The sequence below is a fragment of the Pristiophorus japonicus genome, chromosome 8, assembly GCF_044704955.1.
Source record: "Pristiophorus japonicus isolate sPriJap1 chromosome 8, sPriJap1.hap1, whole genome shotgun sequence".
In the NCBI taxonomy this organism is placed as follows: Eukaryota; Metazoa; Chordata; class Chondrichthyes; family Pristiophoridae; genus Pristiophorus; species Pristiophorus japonicus.
The window spans coordinates 6,786,304-6,803,838 of record NC_091984.1 but is presented as its reverse complement, the minus strand read 5'-3'; the positions used below and the strand labels follow the sequence as shown (position 1 = coordinate 6,803,838).

The following is a 17,535-nucleotide window of genomic DNA, read 5'->3' as shown; positions in this document are numbered from 1 at the left end:
AAACACTGAATCAATACGGGCCACCTCTTTTGCTGGTTGTTCATAAACTCTCATTCATTCATTCATTCATTTGAAGATTGAATTCCCTGTCGTGGTTCCAGTGTTAGTTCACCGTGAGCTACAGGTTCAGATCAGGTGAAGAAGCAACATTCAGTGAGAGAATGAGTGACTTACACAACAAATTACTCTCCTTTTCCACACAAATCCCCAGGAAACAGGACAGGGAAACTGACAGAAGCGGATCTCAATGATTCAGGATATAAAGCAGAAGCACAGTGTGAGATTTGGGATCAGTGGATAGATTCGCTGATCTACTTTACTCCTGTACAATCCCACATTTCAAAAGATTAAAGGGTGGAGTTTACCCCCACCCCACACAGCGGGAACTCTGTCCCGGCTCCTCCCCTCCCCCAATCGCCAACTCCTCACCCTCTGACCCTGGAAGTGAATCCCACAGCCTCACCACGCTCTGTGTGAAGACCTTTCTCCTGCCCTCTCCTCAATCTCTCACATTTCATCTTTCCCTGGTCCCTCATTCTAAAACAGAATGAACTTGTATTTCTACAGAGCATTTCACTCCCTCAGGACGTCCCAAAGTGTTTCACAGCCAATGAGTGTAGTCACTGTTGTAATGTTAGAAACTCAGCAGCCAATGTGCGCACAGCAAGCTCCCACAAACAGCAATATTTCCCTCCCTAAACTTCTCCGCCTCTCCCTCCTCTAAGACGCTCCTTAAACCAACATCATTGGCCAAGCTTTTGGTCACCTGTCCTAATATCTCCTTCTGTGGCTCGGTGTTAATTGTGTCTGATTTATGCTCCTGTGAAGAACCTTGGGACGTTTCACTACGTTAAAGGCACTACATAAATGCCAGTTGTTGTTCAGTAAATGTGATTTGTAAAGGCCCAACATGCTGTGACGGTCTCTCTGCCGTGAAGCGTGAGAACGCTGGTCTCGGTGACTCTGTGCTAACAGCATCGAGCCGCTGTTTAACTCACTGCGAAGGTGAAGCTTCACAATCTGCACATTGTACGTTGCACATTCAGCAAATTGGCAGTTCTGGGCTCTGTTTGCTGAGCTAAGCAGAAACCCAGACAGTTCCTTGGAGTCACATTAACGGCAACGTAAACATTTTACTGCTCCTGGTCTCCAATTAGTGTCTGAAGATTCTCCGGGACTAAAGCTGGAGCGAGCCTCCCAGAAGCTGAGTGCAGAATAATGAGGGAATGGCTCAGAGCCCAGGAGATTGTGTGATGGGCCAATGGGAACTCACTGAGCCAGACTGAATATAGATTGAACACGAAGGGAGCGTTCAGTCACAATCATTCATCAAACCAGGAAAGGCATTGATAGAGTAAATAGGGGGACACTGTTTCCAGTGGCAGGAGGGTCAGGAACTAGAGGGCACAGATTAAAGGTCATTGGCAAAAGGACCAGAGGGGAGGTGAGGAGAATTTATTTCCGCAGCGAGTTGTTGTGATCTGGAATGTGCTGCCTGAAAGGACAGTGGGAGCAGATTCTATAGTAACTTTCAAAAGGGAATTGGAGATGTTATGTATGTAAACATTGTAACTGTGTCACACTTGCCACCAGAGGGCACCTGTGGTATATGAAAAGTCTTTTGTGCATGTTGATGCACCTCAATCCTTTCAAAGATTCCAGCTCCTGTGACATGTAGCCAGAGGTTAGGTCCAACTTGGTGAATGACTTTGCGGGGGAGGGGCGGGGGGTGGGGGAGTGATGTTATGTATGTAAACACTGTAACTGTGTAAGACTTGCCACCAGAGGGCGCAACCGTTGGAGGCTCAAGGGACACCTGCACACCTCGTGCAAGGGAGTATAAAAGGTTGCTGCCTAGGCACTCTGGAGTTGTATTAAAGAGACTAAGGTCACATCAGCTTTAGCTCACAGTACTCAGTCTTGTGGAGTTCTTCCATAGTTAACAGGATAAATACTTGAAGGGAAAGATTAACAAGGCTATGGCGAAAGAGCAGGGAAGTGGGACTAATTGGATAGATCTCTCACAGAGTCAGCACAGGCCCAATTGCCCGAATGCCTCCTCCTGTGCGGTCTGATTCTCGGAGTCTCTGAATCCTGATGAGACTGGAGCTCGGCAATGTTGAGAGTAAAGGGACAAATTCTGCTCGCTCCGTGCTGCTCGATTGGCTGAACACTGAGCAGGAACTCACTGACTCATCGCCAGCCAGCCAGCGGGACTGTGAAAGCTCGCTACCAAGCCCATCACCAGGGGCAGGGGGAGCTGGCACAGTGCTGGTCTGTGCACGCTGTCACATAGCCATTCAGGGAAGCTCAAACACCCGACACAGGGGCAGCTGACCGTGCCAAGTGGGCCGGGGGAGGGATCCCCATCTATCGCTGTAAAACCTCCCAGTTACCCAGTACTCACATAGGAACAGGAGGCCATTCAGCCCCTCGAGCCTGCTCCGCCATTCAATGTGATCATGGCTGATCTGTGACCCAACTCCATATACCCGCCTTTGCCCCATATCCCTTAATACTCTGGTTACCTAAAATCTACCAATCTCAGATTTAAAATTAACAATTGATCTAGCATCAACTGCTGTTTGCGGTAGAGAATTCCAACCTTCGACCACCCTTTGTGTACAACTGTTTCCTAACATCACTCCTGAAAGGATTGGCTCTCATTTTTCAGACTATGCCCTGAGTCCTAGAATAACCAAGCGGTGGAATTAATGGAAATGGTTTCTCTCGATTTACCCATTCAGTTCCCTTTAATAAATTGAAACCTTCGATCAAACGACCATCTAAATTCCAGGGAATACAATTCTAGATTGTGCAATCTCTCCTCGTAATTAGGTGTTGGGCCTGATAGACTGCCCTTCAGATGTTAATTGAGATTGCCTTGCCAGCTGTTAACTCCAATAAAGTACCCTCCAGATGATAACTGTGTCCTGCCAGATGTTATCCCTGATAGTATCCCAGATGTTAGCCCTGAGTGTATTACCCCAGATGTTTGCCCTGTTGGACTATTGCCAAGATGATAAAATGATAGTATTCCCCAGATATTGGCCCTGGTTTAATACCTCCAGATGTTAGCACTGATGGAGTGTCCTCCAGATGTTGGCCCTGTCAGTGCCCCCAGATGTTTCCCTGATATAATGTCATAGATGTTGTGCTGCTAGCATGCCCCCAGATGTTGGCCCTGATAGTACCCCAGATGTTGGTCCTGTGAGTGCCCCAGATGTTGCCCTGTTAGTGCCCCCAGATGTTACTCTATGTGTGTCCCAGATGGTGGTGGTGAGTGTCCCAGATGTTACCCTGAGTCCCCCCAGATGTTGGCACTGTTAGTGCCCCCAGATGTTGGTCTGTGAGTGCCCCCAGATGTTACCCTGTGAGTGCCCCAGATGTTTCCCAGTGAGTTCCCCAGATGTTGCACTGTGAGTCTCCCGAGATGTTTCCCTCTGTCCCCCAGATGTTGGCCCTGTGAGTGGCCCCAGATGTTGCCCTGTGAGTGCCCCCAGATGTTGCCCTGTGAGTGCCCCCAGATTTTGGCCATGTTAGTGCCCCCAGGTGTTGCCCCGTGAGTGCTCCAGATGTTGGCCAGACACGGCTGTCCCTAGATGTGAAGTGTGGGATCAGCGACTCTGACCAGAAGGGACGAGGAGCTCTCACCGGCCGCGAATGTCCAGGTTGGAGATGGCGTAGAAGTATTTGGAGAGGTTGTGCTGGTCAACACTGGTGGCCCCAGTGGCCGGCCGGAGCAGCCTGACCCGCAGGTCGGTCAGGGTGAAGAAGTCCCTCAGGTCCTTGGTGGTGTCCAGCTGGCCATACAGTGAGGCCATATCGCGGAGACGGGGCCCCCCGAACAGGGCGAAACGCTCCTGGATCTCCAAGCGCACCATCTTGTCCACCTTCCACACGTAGCCCCTGGAGTACTCCTCTGTGCAGATAATGTCCAGCACCGAGGCCGGGCTCAGATCCCGGGCCCTTCTCGGCTCCATCCCGAAGGAGGAGAGGCAGTCGGCCGCGTAGAACTGGTAGGGCTGCCACGTCCGGCCGTGGTCCAGAGACTTCTCCAGGACCATCTGCTCCGGTCGGCCTGACTCGAAGGTGATGACCATGTCCTCGGTCAGCTCGATGGTCTTGCCCCAGGACAGAGTGATGTTGATCAGGAGGGGCTCGGGGAAACTATTCCAGGAGACGCTTTGCCAAAAGGTGTTGGGAATCCGCCCCTCGGCATCCAGCATCAGCTCGGGTGGGTGTGCGAGCTCGGGCGTGTGAGCATCACACTCGTTGTTGCACATGTACGGGTTGTCCTGGAAACCGAGACAGGAACAACATGGGTTAGATACAGAGTAAAGCTCCCTATACACAGTCCCATCATACACTCCCAGGGCAGGTACAGCACGGGGTTAGATACAGAGTAAAGCTCCCTCTACACTGTCCCAGCAAACACTCCCAGGGCAGGTACAGCGCGGGTTAGATACAGAGTAAAGCTCCCTCTATACTGTCCCATCAAACACTCCCAGGGCAGAAACAAAAAGATATAGAAAGTAGGTGCAGGATTAGGCCATTCGGTCCTTCGAGCCCGCACCACCATTCAATATGATCATGGCTGATCATGCACTTCATGCTTTCTCTCCATACCTCTTGATCTCTTTAGCCGAAAGGGCCACATCTAACTACCTTTTGAATATATCTAATGAACTGGCCTCAACAAATTTTTGTGGTAGACAATTCCATATGCTCACAACTCTCTGAGTGAAGAAGTTTCTCCTCATCTCGGCCCTAAATAGCTTACCCCTTATCCTTAGACTGTGATCCCTGGTTCTGGACTTCCCCAACATCAGGTACATTCTTCCTGCATCTAAACTGTCAAATCCCGTCAAAATTTTATATGTTTCGATGAGATCCCTCTCATTCTTCTAAATTCCACTGAATGTAAAACTAGTCGATCAAAGTCTTTCTACATATGTCAGTCCTGTCATCCCGGGAATCAGTCTGGTGAACCTTTGCTGTACTCCCTCAATAGCAAGAACATCCTTCCTCAGATTAGGAGACCAAAACTGTACACAATATTCAAGGTGTGGCCTCACAACGACCCTGTGCAACCGTAGTAAGATCTCCCTGCTCCTAGACTCAAATCCTCTCACTATAAAGGCCAACATGCCATTTGCCTTCTTCACCGCCTGCTGTACCTGTATGCCAACTTTCAGTGACTGATGTATCATGAGACCCAGGTCTCGTTGCACCTCCCCTTTTACTAATCTGTCACCATTCAGATAATAATCTACCTTCCTGTTTTTACTACCAAAGTGGATAACCTCACATTTATCTACATTATACCGCATCTGCCATGTATTTGCCCACTCACCTAACCTGTCCAAGTCACCGTGCAGCCTCTTAGCATCCTCCTCATAGCTCACACTGCCACCCAGCTTAGTGTTATCTGCAAACTTGGAGATATTACATTCAATTCCTTCGTCTAAATCATTAATGTATATTGCAAATAGCTGGGTTCCCAGCACTGAACTTTGCGGTACCCCACTAGTCACTGACTGCCATTCTGAAAAGGACCCATTTATTCCTGCTCTTTGCTTCCTGTCTGCCAACCAGTTCTCTATCCACATCAGTACTTTACCCCCAATACCATGTGCTTTAACTTTGCATACTAATCTCTTGTGTGGGACCTTGCCAAAAGCCTTTTGAAAGTCTAAATACACCACATCCACTGACTCCCCCTTGTCCACTCTACTAGTTACATCCTCAAAAAATTCTCGAAGATTTGTCAAGCAGATTTCCCTTTCATAAATCCATGCTGACTTGGACTGATCCTGTCACTGATTTTTAAATGCGCTGCTATTACATCTTTGATAATTGATTCCAACATTTTCCCCATCACTGATGTCAGGCTGACTGGTTAATAATTCCCTGTTTTCTCTCTCCCTCCTTTTGCAAAAGGTGGGGTTACATTAGCTATCCTCCAGTCCATAGGAATTGATCCAGAGACTATAGAATGTTGGAAAATGACCATCACTGCATCCACTATTTCTAGGGCCACTTCCTTAAGTATTCTAGGATGCAGACCATCAGGCCTTGGGGAATTATTGGCCTACAGTCCCATCAATTTCCCGAACACAACTTGCTGACTAATAAGGATTTCCTTTAGTTCCTCCTTCTCGCTAGACCTTCGGTCCCCTAGTATTTCCGGATGGTTATTTGTGTCTTCCTTAGTGAAAACAGAACCAAAGTATTTGTTCAATTGGTCTGCCATTTATTTGTTCCCCATTATAAATTCATCTGATTCTGAATGTACGGGTTCGATACAGAGTAAAGCTTCCTCTCCACTGTACCATCAAACATTCCCAGGGCAGGTACAGCACAGGTTCGATACAGAGTAAAGCTCCGTCTACACTGTCCCATCAAACACTCCCAGGGCAGGTACAGCATGGGTTAGATACAGAGTAAAGCTTCCTTGACTCTGTCTTGGAATCCAGGAATATCCACACGTTCTACATTTCTCAGGGATGATAATAAAGCTGTACACGCTCCAGCGCACAGACAGTTAGTCAGCTGGGTAATTATATCGCTGGAGTGTCAAAGAACGATGTTAGCTGTCAAACTAAAAATAGCTTCACGTAACTGAAATATTTAGAGACATGAATTATTAAATGGCACAAGGTTTGGAAACAACTGCAAGAATCTCACCTCATCCTCCCTGGGAGAGATTCCCGTCAGTGGGAGAGAGATTCCCGTCAGTGGGAGAGAGATTCCCCATCACTGGGAGAGATTCCCGTCACTGGGAGAGATTCCCGTTACTGGGAATGTTTTCCCAATTACCCTCAATCTGTGCCCTCTGGTTACCGACCCTCCTGCCACTGGGCACAGTTTCTCCTTATTGTCTCTATCACTACCCGCCATGATTTTGAACAACTCTATTAAATCTGCCCTGAACCTTCTCTGCTCTGAGGGGATCAATCCCAGCTTCTCCGGTCTCTCCCTGTAACTGAAGCCCCCCATCCCTGGGACCAAGAACGAGCCCCAGACTGTTCAGCCTTTCCCCAGAGTTAGAACCTCTCAGTTCTGGAATCTTCCTTGTCAATCTGTTTGAGCAAAATATAATGGGCTGTAAAGAGACAAGCGAGCTGACATTGGGACAGATTTCTGACATGTCGACATTTTGGACCTTTTCCTTGTTTCGATTTCCCAAAGTTTATGTTCAGTGTGAGAATCTCCGACCTGTGACCTCTAGAGATGGGACAATGAGCCTCACTTCAGCTCTGTGTTTGAGTTAGAGAGAGAGAAAGGATGGGAGTTTTGTGGGCGCAATGATTGAGGGGAATTTGTCTTTTTATCGTCTGTGGGTAAAACAATCCCTTATTTGTGCTCAGGCCATAACCCTGGGCTCTGTGTGTCAGACCCTCGCCCAGCCTCGGGGCCTAATGATGCTTCACCTCAGGCTGGTTTGTGAGGGAGCAGTCGGAGGAGGCAGGGCTCCCTCGGGGTCACTTCAGGTCATCCACCCTCCGCGGTGAAGCAGCGATGGACACAGCGGCGGCTCCACATGTTGTGATCTGGAACGCACTGCCTGAAAGGATGGTGGCAGCAGATTCAATCGGGAATTGAAGAAATACTGGGAGGGGAAAGATTTACAGGTCTGTGGGGAAAGAGTAGGGGAGTGGGACTATTCGGATAGCTCTTTCGCAGAGCTAGCACAGGCACGATGGACCGCATGGCCTCTTTCTGTGCTGTATCATTCTGTGATTCTGTGATTCGAAGTCGGGACGGTTTGTGACTCGGAGGGGATCTTGGAGGTGATGGTGTTCCCAGGCACCTGCTGCCCTTGACCTTCTAGGTGCTGGAGGTGTCGGGTTTGGGAGGTGCTGCTGAAGAAGCCTTGGTGAGTTGCTGCAGTGCATCCTTTTGGTCGGACACACTGCGACTTTACCTGACATCGGCAACACAGAATCAGCCCAACATCCTTTTCCCAATGATCAGACAGCTCGCCTGTTAGACCTCAATCTCCAGCAAGTGGCTGTTGCAGCAATCAATAAAACTAATGCGTGTGATAAAGATGGAGAACGCGGCAATGTACAGAGATCATCGAGATTAATGAATCAACAAGTGGCACAGCATCGACTAAAGGCTTTGACTAAAGCCGTATATTGGAATAGGTTATTTTTAATTCTCTATGTGGAAGGAATCGAGTGATCATTAGTAACAGAATGCTAAAGCTGTGTAAAGTAAGAATTAATAATGGAACGGTGCAGATGTTAAGTGCTCCTGAATTGCCGTGTTCTCGGTACATAATTAACAATTATCGACTTCAAGAGGACATAGGCAGGCTGGTGGAATGGGTGGACACATGGCTGATGAAATTTAACACAGAAAAGTGCAGAGTGATACATTTTGGTAGAAAGAACGAGGAGAGGCGATAGAAACTAAAGGGTACAATCATAAAGGGGGTACATGAACAGAAAGACCTGGGGGTATATGTGCACAAATCGTTGAAGGTGGCAGAGCAGGTTGAGAAAGCGGTTAAAAAACTGATGCGATCCTGGTAAATAGAGGCTATAGAGTACAAAAGCATGGAAATTCTGATGAACCTGTATGAAACTCTGGTTCGGCATCAACTGGAATATTGTGTCCAATTCTGGGCACTGCACTTTAGGAAGGATGTGAAGGCCTTGGAGAGGGTGCAGAACTGATTCACGAGAATGGTTGCAGGGATGAGGAATTTCAGTTATGTGGATAAGAACCAAAGGCAACATAAGAAAAAACTTTTTTACACAGTGAGTTTTTAGGATCTGGATTGCACGGCCTGAAAGGGTGATGGAGGCAGACTCAATCACTGCTTTCAAAAGGGAATTGAACAAATACCTGAAAGGAAAATGTTTGCAGTGTTTCGGGGAAAGGGCGGGGGAACGGGACTAGCCGAAGTGCTCGATGGGCCGAATGGCCCTCTATGATTCTATGATTCTGGCCTCTTGCGCATCTCCGATTTTAACCGCTTCACCATTCAGCTCCCGAGGTCCTAAGCTCTGGAATTCCCTCCCTAAAACTCTTCACTTCTCTTTCCTCTTTTAAGATGCTCCCTAAAACTTATCTCTTTGATCAAGCTTTTGGTCATCTGCCCTAATATCTCCTTATGTGGCTCGCTGTGTCTGATTTACGCTCCTGTGAAGCACCTTGGGAGGATTTGCTTTGTTAAAGGTGCTATATAAATGACAGTTGTTGTTGTTGAAGCAGTAATGAAACATCACCATACAGCCCAAGGAGAGAGAGAGACACAACAGGCTCCTGCTGTGTGTGGCTGCATCAACGCGGGAAGGGAAGATATTTCAATAAAAGGCTCATACATTACAGAAACTGCTCCTGTGACACTGGAGTGTAAAACAGAGCAACTTATGAATCATTGTTACTTCTACAAATCCACTCAGCCCTTGACGTTTATTTCCAGGCTTTAAGTGTTGCTATCGGGGATTTACACTGTGTGGTATGAGTAAGGGCCTGGTGTTATCACTAACTAAAGCTCTCGCTATCAGCACGGATCAGTCCCTGGTTAATGATGTGAATTAGTGTATTATTGAGTACAGAAGTTAGTGGCTCCATAAAGTATAACCCCGCAGGAAAGGCGTCTGACTTCGATTATGACAGCAAAGTTATCAGAAGATTGCAGGTTCGAGTCCTGCCGCGGTCAACTTAACTAGCTACGTGAAATTTTATCGCTTCTCGGCCTTTTGGCTAAGATCATGCGTAACTGACCTGACAGGGGAGTAACCATGACCCCAAAGTGGTTCTCCCTGGATCAGGAAGGTGGTTCTCCTATGCTTTTTGGAAATAGGAGGTGGGTGGGGTGGATTGACCCATCCACCTCCACGGAGGTGTGTGGGGGGCCTGACCCATCCACCTCCATGGCACGAACCTGGTATTGCAGTACTTCCAGGAACGGTGCAGTGGCTCTCGGCCTTTTGGCTAAGAGCATTGGCGCAGAGTGATCCTTGATGTGTGCAAGGTGACCTCTGGCGTTTGTGATTTGACAAAGAATTGGAAAGATTGGCTACGAATTTTTAAAAAAAAATAACCCCGCAGGTTGCTGTCACTTCCCATCACCCAGTAATCAGGCCCTTTGTTGGGGTTAATTGTCGAGCAGAGTTGCTCAGTTAGGAGGGGAATGATTGGGCCAAGAATACAATGAGCAGCATTTAGTGGGCCAGTGCTGAGCTGAAAGGTTCTCCAGGAATGGCGACAGGACAGAGGCAGCGAGATGATAAAAGGGGTCAGAGATTCACCCCGATACTTGATACTGTCTGAGGGTTAAAGAGACAATAAATCAGCTCCAAATCCCGAAACTTTTACACCAACTCATTGACAAACCCCAACAGCACATGAACATCCTGCTCATTATCGTGACGGATCGCTGACTTTTATCATAAATTCCACTATTTTGAGTGATGGCTTATTTACCAAAGAAATAGGAGCTGGAGTAGGCCATTCGGCCCCTCGAGCCTGCTCCGCCATTCAATAAGATCATAGCTGATCATCTACCTCAACAGTATTCCCATATCCCTTAATTCCCTTAGTCTCCAAACATTTATCAATCTCTGTCTTTAATATACTCAATGACTGAGTCTCCACAGCTCTCTGGGGTAGAAAATTCCAAATATTCACAACCCTTTAAGAACATAAGAATTAGGAACAGGAGTCGAAACATAGAAACATAGAAACATAGAAAATAGGTGCAGGAGTAGGCCATTCGGTCCTTCTAGCCTGCACCACCATTTAATGAGTTCATGGCTGAACATGCAACTTCAGTACCCCATTCCTGCTTTCTCGCCATACCCCTTGATCCCCCTAGTAGTAAGGACTTCATCTAACTCCTTTTTGAATATATTTAGTGAATTGGCCTCAACAACTTTCTGTGGTAGAGAATTTCACAGATTCACCACTCTCTGGGTGAAGACGTTTCTCCTCATCTCGGTCCTAAATGGCTTACCCCTTATCCTTAGACTGTGACCCCTGGTTCTGGATTTCCCCAACATTGGGAACATTCTTCCTGCATCTAACCTGTCTGAACCCATCAGAATTTTAAACGTTTCTATGAGGTCCCCTCTCATTCTTCTGAACTCCAGTGAATACAAGCCCAGTTGATCCAGTCTTTCTTGATAGGTCAGTCCCGCCATTCCGGGAATCAGTCTGGTGAACCTTCGCTGCACTCCCTCAATAGCAAGAATGTCCTTCCTCAAGTTAGGAGACCAAAACTGTACACAATACTCCAGGTGTGGCCTCACCAAGGCCCTGTACAACTGTAGCAACACCTCCCTGCCCCTGTACTCAAATCCCCTCGCTATGAAGGCCAACATGCCATTTGCTTTCTTAAGTAGGCCATCTAGCCCCTCGAGCCTGCTCCGCCACTCAACAAGATCCTGGCTGATCTGACCGTGGACTCGGCTCTACATACCCGCCCGCTCCCCATAACCCTTAATTCACTTTTTGGTTAAAAATCTATCTATCTGTGATTTGAATACATTCAATGAGCTAGCCTCAACTGCTTCCCTGGGCAGAGAATTCCACAGATTCACAACCCTCTGGGAGAAGAAATTCCTTCTCAACTCGGTTTTAAATTGGCTCCCCCGTATTTTGAGGCTGTGCCCCCTAGTTCTAGTCTCCCCGATCAGTGGAAACAACCTCTCTGCCTCTATCTTGTCTATCCCGTTCATTTTTTTAAATATTTCTATAAGATCACCCTTCATCTTTCTGAACTCCAATGAGTAAAGACCCAGTCTACTCAGTCTATCATCATAAGGTAACCCCCTCATCTCCGGAATCAGCCTAGTGAATCGTCTCTGTACCCCCTCCAAAGCTAGTATATCCTTCCTTAAGTAAGGTGACCAAAACTGCACGCAGTACTCCAGGTGCGGTCTCACCAATACCCTGTACAGTTGCAGCAAGACCTCCCTGCTTTTGTACTCCATCCCTCTCGCAATGAAGGCCAACATTCCATTTGTCTTCCTGAATATCTGCTGCACCTGCAAACTAACTTTTTGGGATTCATGCACAAGGACCCCCAGGTCCCTCTGCACTGCAGCATGTTGTAATTTCTCACCATTCAAATAATATTCCCTTTTACTGTTTTTTTTCCCAAGGTGGATGAAGTCACATTTTCCGACATTGTATTCCATCTGCCAAACCTTAGCCCATTCGCTTAACCTTTCTAAATCTCTTTGCAGCCTCTCCTCATCTCAGTCCTAAATGGCTGACCCTTTATTCTGAGACTGTGACATTTGGTTCTAGATCTAGAAAAATTTTCCCGAAGTTGGGGAAGTCCAGAACCAGGGGACATAGTCTTAGGATAAAGGGTAGACCATTTAGGACTGAGATGAGGAGAAACTTCTTCACTGAGAGATTTGTTAACCTGTGGAATTCCCTGCTGCAGAGAGTTGTTGATGCAGTTCGTTAGATATATTCAAGAGGGAGTTAGATATGGCCCTTATGGCTAAGGGGATCAAGGGGTGTTGAGAGAAAGCGGGAAAGGGGTACTGAGGGAATGATCAGCCATGATTTTATTGAATGGTGGTGCAGGCTCGATGGGCCAAATGGCCTACTCCTGCACCTATTTTCTATGTTTCTATTCTGCAGCCAGGGAAAACATCCTCCCTGCATCTGTTCTGTAAAGCCATGTACGAATTTAGCTTGTTTGAATGAGATCACCTCTCATTCTTCTAAATTCTATGGAATAGGCCTAGTCTCCTCAATCTTTCCTCATCGGACAATCTCCTCATCCCAGGAATCAGTCATCAATTATGTGGGTCAGGGAGAAGGTCCATCTCCACATGGCCCACAGTGGGTCAGGGAGAAGGTCCATCTCCCCACAGCCCACAGTGGGTCAGGGAGAAGGTCCATCTCCCCACGGCCCACAGTGGGTCAGGGAGAAGGTCCATCTCCCCACGGCCCACAGTGGGTCAGGGAGAAGGTCCATCTTCCCACGGCCCACAGTCGATCAGGGAGAAGGTCCATCTCCACATCGCCCACAGTGGGTCAGGGAGAAGGTCCATCTCCACATGGCCCACAGTGGGTCAGGGAGAATGGGCCGTGGGGAGGTGGACATTCTCCCTGACTCACTGCGGGACATGGGTAGATGGACACAGTGGGTCAGGGAGAATGTCAGAGCCAATTGCCTGCCCAAAACTGCCAGCACGTACTGCAACATTAGCAGGTGGATCTGACACGTCAACAGCATGTGTCCCCAGCGTCAGTCTCCCGCGTCAGTCTCCCCATCACCAGACGCTGACCCTACACTCTCATCTCCCAGTCAGAAGGTCGAAGGTTTAAGTCCCACTCCAGAGACTTGAGCACGTAATCCAGGCTGACACTCCTAGTTCAAGAAGAAGGCCGACCCCCACCTTCTCTGGGCAACTGGGGACTAGTAATAAATGCCGGCCGTGCCAACGATGCCCATATCCCCAGAATGAATTTAATAAAGGAACGGCGGTTTTAAGTCAACATCTTCCCAGGGAGCTCGCTGGGATTCGAAGCTTTTGAATTTAATTATAAAGAATGTGAGCCGGCAGAAATGAATGTTTGCTCAAGTTAATGGAATCCAGACCTCTGCACCTGGTGTTTGTGTCTAAACATTTCAGCAATGAGAAGCCCAGAGGGAGGTTTCAGAGAACGGAAACCAGACTGGGGAAAAAATGGGAATCTCCAGCAAACCTTCAACAGGCTGTGGTGTAATCCCACATTACTGACAGGCCTGTATCGATCGGTCCTTATAGACCACAGACATCGTTCTGTCTGCCTCTATCTGTGTTTATAATGAAATTTGTACGTGGGCAATACAGAGAACGGGAAACAGAGAATAACAGGAGATGGAACCGAGACTCCTCATCATTCAAAGTGCTCCATAGAAAAATCCATCCGCTGGTGACAGGGTCAGGGGTCAGTCAGCCTTCGCCACAACAACAGTAAATCATTCTTCAAACATTCTCCTGTCTGAGCTGCTAAAGTGAGCAGAACATTGTCAGAGACAGCAGCGCAGTGAGGGAGCTCTGATCCAGGAATAGAGAGACTGGGAAAGTTTACTGTGCAGCCGGTTTACTGGGGACAGTGGGCAGTGAGTGAGATATTGGTCAGGGACAGGATTTATGGGGATAAGGTCTATGGCCTCAGGTTTAATCCACTTAGTGTCACCTCTCCCGGGCCCTCGATTTCTTGTCTGAGTATTGAAGGTTTAGTCCCAGACCCAATAGAACAGAATGCGATATTTCAGAGCGAATGTTTGACTCATTCAGACTGACATCCTGTCTGCTGTTCCAACCTGCTTAAAATAAACAGAGGAAATATCACAGAATTCACAGCACAGTAGGAGGCCATTCGGCCCATCGTGTCTGTACCGGCTCTTTGAAGAGCTATTTGAATCTTCTTAAACTGAATTCCCTTAAAACAGGGAACAATATATTGAAAAGGATAAATGTGCAGGGCTGTGGGGAAAGAGCAGGGAGTGGGATTAATCGGATCGCTCTTTCACAGAGCTGGCACAGGCATGATGGGCTGAATGGCCTCCTGCTGTGCTGTGTGAGATTGTGTGAACAGCTGGCGGGGGAACGGATACAGATGTTAACCATCCTGAGAGGATCAGGCACAATCCCCAGGCACCAGTTTAGAATCAGTTCACACTCACAACATCTGTGAGGCGACCCAAGTATATCCTGGAGTCAGGTACCTGGGAAACACCTCACATTTTACACTATGAATGGCTTTCTGAACAGCACCAGCAACACGCTGGGAAGTGGTCAATTTGTGAATGATAATGTTTGTAACATGACGGAGAACGTTCTGCAATTGCTGCTGGAAATCCCGGGTGTTGGAGGAATGGGTGAAACTTGGAAGTATCGCGAAGAGTGAGGAGGAGAATGAGCGACTTCAAGAGGACACAGAAAATGGTAAAATGGGTGAACACGTGGCATTCTTTGGTAGAAAGAATGAAGATAGGAAATATAAACTAAAGAGTACAATCCTAAAGGGGTGCATGAACAGAGACATAGGGGAATGTGTTCATAAATCGTTGAAGGTGGCAGGGCAGGTTGCGAAAGCAGTTAAAAAGGTTTACGGAAACCTCGGCTTCATAAATAGAGGTATAGAGTACAAAAGCGTGGAAATTGTGATGAACCTGCATAAAACATTGTTTCGGCCCCAACTGGAGTATTGTGTCCAATTCTGGGCAGCACATTTTAGTAAGGCTCTGAAGGCCTTAGAAAGGCTGCAGAGAAGATTTACGAGAATGATTCCAGGGACGAGGGATTTCAGTTAAGTCCCTCATCCCTGGAAGTTGGAGAAGCTGGGGTTGTTCTTCTTACAGCAGAGATGATTGAGAGGAGATTTAATGGAGATGTTCAAAATCATGAGGGGTCTGGACAGAGTGGATCGACAGAAACTGTACCCATTGGCAGAAGGTCGAGAACCAGAGGACACAGATTTCAGGTGCTGGCAAAAGAACCAAATGCGACATGAGGAGAAACTTTTTTACGCAGCGAGTGATTAGGATCTGGGATGCACTGCCTGACAGGGTGGTGGAGGCAGACTCAATCACAGCTTTCAAACGGAGTTGGTTAAATACCTGAAAGAAAAACTTTTGCAGGACTACGGGGAAAGGGCGGGGGAGTGGGACTGGCTGAGATGCTCGATGGGCTGAATGGCCTTCTTCGTGCTGGACACATTCTATGATTCTCTGATTCTATGAACATTGTGTTCATCTCAATCCAACACTGCGGCATAATCTCAGCTGCATCTCCCACTGTCCCTCTAGTGGAGAACCTGTGACCTCACATCCTTCACCCGCTCTCCATGTTGGATGGGGCAGCTCATGGATTTATTCAGCCCATCATGCCTGTGCCAGCTCTGTGAAATTTAGAACTCAGCAGAGGAGGACAAAGGGTTTGATTAGGGCAGGGAAAATGGAGTATGAGAAGAAGCTTGCAGGGAACATTAAGACGGATTGCAAAAGTTTCTATAGATATGTAAAGAGAAAAAGGTTAGTAAAGACAAATGTAGGTCCCCTGCAGTCAGAATCAGGGGAAGTCATAACGGGGAACAAAGAAATGGCGGACCAATTGAACAAGTACTTTGGTTCGGTATTCACGAAGGAGGACACGAACAACCTTCCGGTTATAAAAGGGGTCGGGGGGTCTAGTAAGGAGGAGGAACTGAGGGAAATCCTTATTAGCCGGGAAATTGTGTTGGGGAAATTGATGGGATTGAAGGCCGATAAATCCCCAGGGCCTGATGGACTGCATCCCAGAGTACTTAAGGAGGTGGCCTTGGAAATAGTGGATGCGTTGACAGTCATTTTCCAACATTCCATTGACTCTGGATCAGTTCCTATGGAGTGGAGGGTAGCCAATGTAACCCCACTTTTTAAAAAAGGAGGGAGAGAGAAAACAGGGAATTATAGACCGGTCAGCCTGACATCGGTAGTGGGTAAAATGATGGAATCAATTATTAAGGATGTCATAGCAGTGCATTTGGAAAGAGGTGACATGATAGGTCCAAGTCAGCATGGATTTGTGAAAGGGAAATCATGCTTGACAAATCTTCTGGAATTTTTTGAGGATGTTTCCAGTAGAGTGGATAAGGGAGAACCAGTTGATGTGGTATATTTGGACTTTCAGAAGGCGTTCGACAAGGTCCCACACAAGAGATTGATGTGCAAAGTTAGAGCACATGGGATTGGGGGTAGTGTACTGACATGGATTGAGAACTGGTTGTCAGACAGGAAGCAAAGAGTAGGAGTAAATGGGTACTTTTCAGAATGGCAGGCAGTGACTAGTGGGGTACCGCAAGGTTCTGTGCTGGGGCCCCAGCTGTTTACACTGTACATTAATGATTTAGATGAGGGGATTAAATGTAGTATCTCCAAATTTGCGGATGACACTAAGTTGGGTGGCAGTGTGAGCTGCGAGGAGGATGCTGTGAGGCTGCAGAGCGACTTGGATAGGTTAGGTGAGTGGGCAAATGCATGGCAGATGAAGTATAATGTGGATAAATGTGAGGTTATCCACTTTGGTGGTAAAAACAGAGAGACAGACTATTATCTGAATGGTGACAGATTAGGAAAAGGGGAGGTGCAAAGAGACCTGGGTGTCATGGTACATCAGTCATTGAAGGTTGGCATGCAGGTGCAGCAGGCGGTTAAGAAAGCAAATGGCATGTTGGCCTTCATAGCAAGGGGATTTGAGTACAGGGGCAGGGAGGTGTTGCTACAGTTGTACAGGGCATTGGTGAGGCCACACCTGGAGTATTGTGTACAGTTTTGGTCTCCTAACCTGAGGAAGGACATTCTTGCTATTGAGGGAGTGCAGCGAAGGTTCACCAGACTGATTCCCGGGATGGCGGGACTGACCTATCAAGAAAGACTGGATCAACTGGGCTTGTATTCACTGGAGTTCAGAAGAATGAGAGGGGACCTCATAGAAACATATAAAATTCTGACGGGGTTAGACAGGTTAGATGCAGGAAGAATGTTCCCAATGTTGGGGAAGTCCAGAACCAGGGGTC

General features: G+C 47.5%; 1 protein-coding gene and 1 pseudogene across 1 annotated transcript in view; one reads left to right on the top strand and one right to left on the bottom strand.

The window, feature by feature from the left end:
* LOC139268006 (netrin-G1-like) overlaps positions 1-17,535 on the bottom strand; it is a 43,560-nt gene that overhangs the window by 12,281 nt on the left and 13,744 nt on the right. Inside the window, exon 3 of the mRNA XM_070885971.1 lies at positions 3,655-4,298. Coding sequence (XP_070742072.1) covers positions 3,655-4,298 — 644 coding nt within the window. The remainder of the gene's footprint in view (positions 1-3,654; positions 4,299-17,535) is intronic.
* LOC139269947 (U2 spliceosomal RNA) lies at positions 9,707-9,944 on the top strand (annotated as a pseudogene).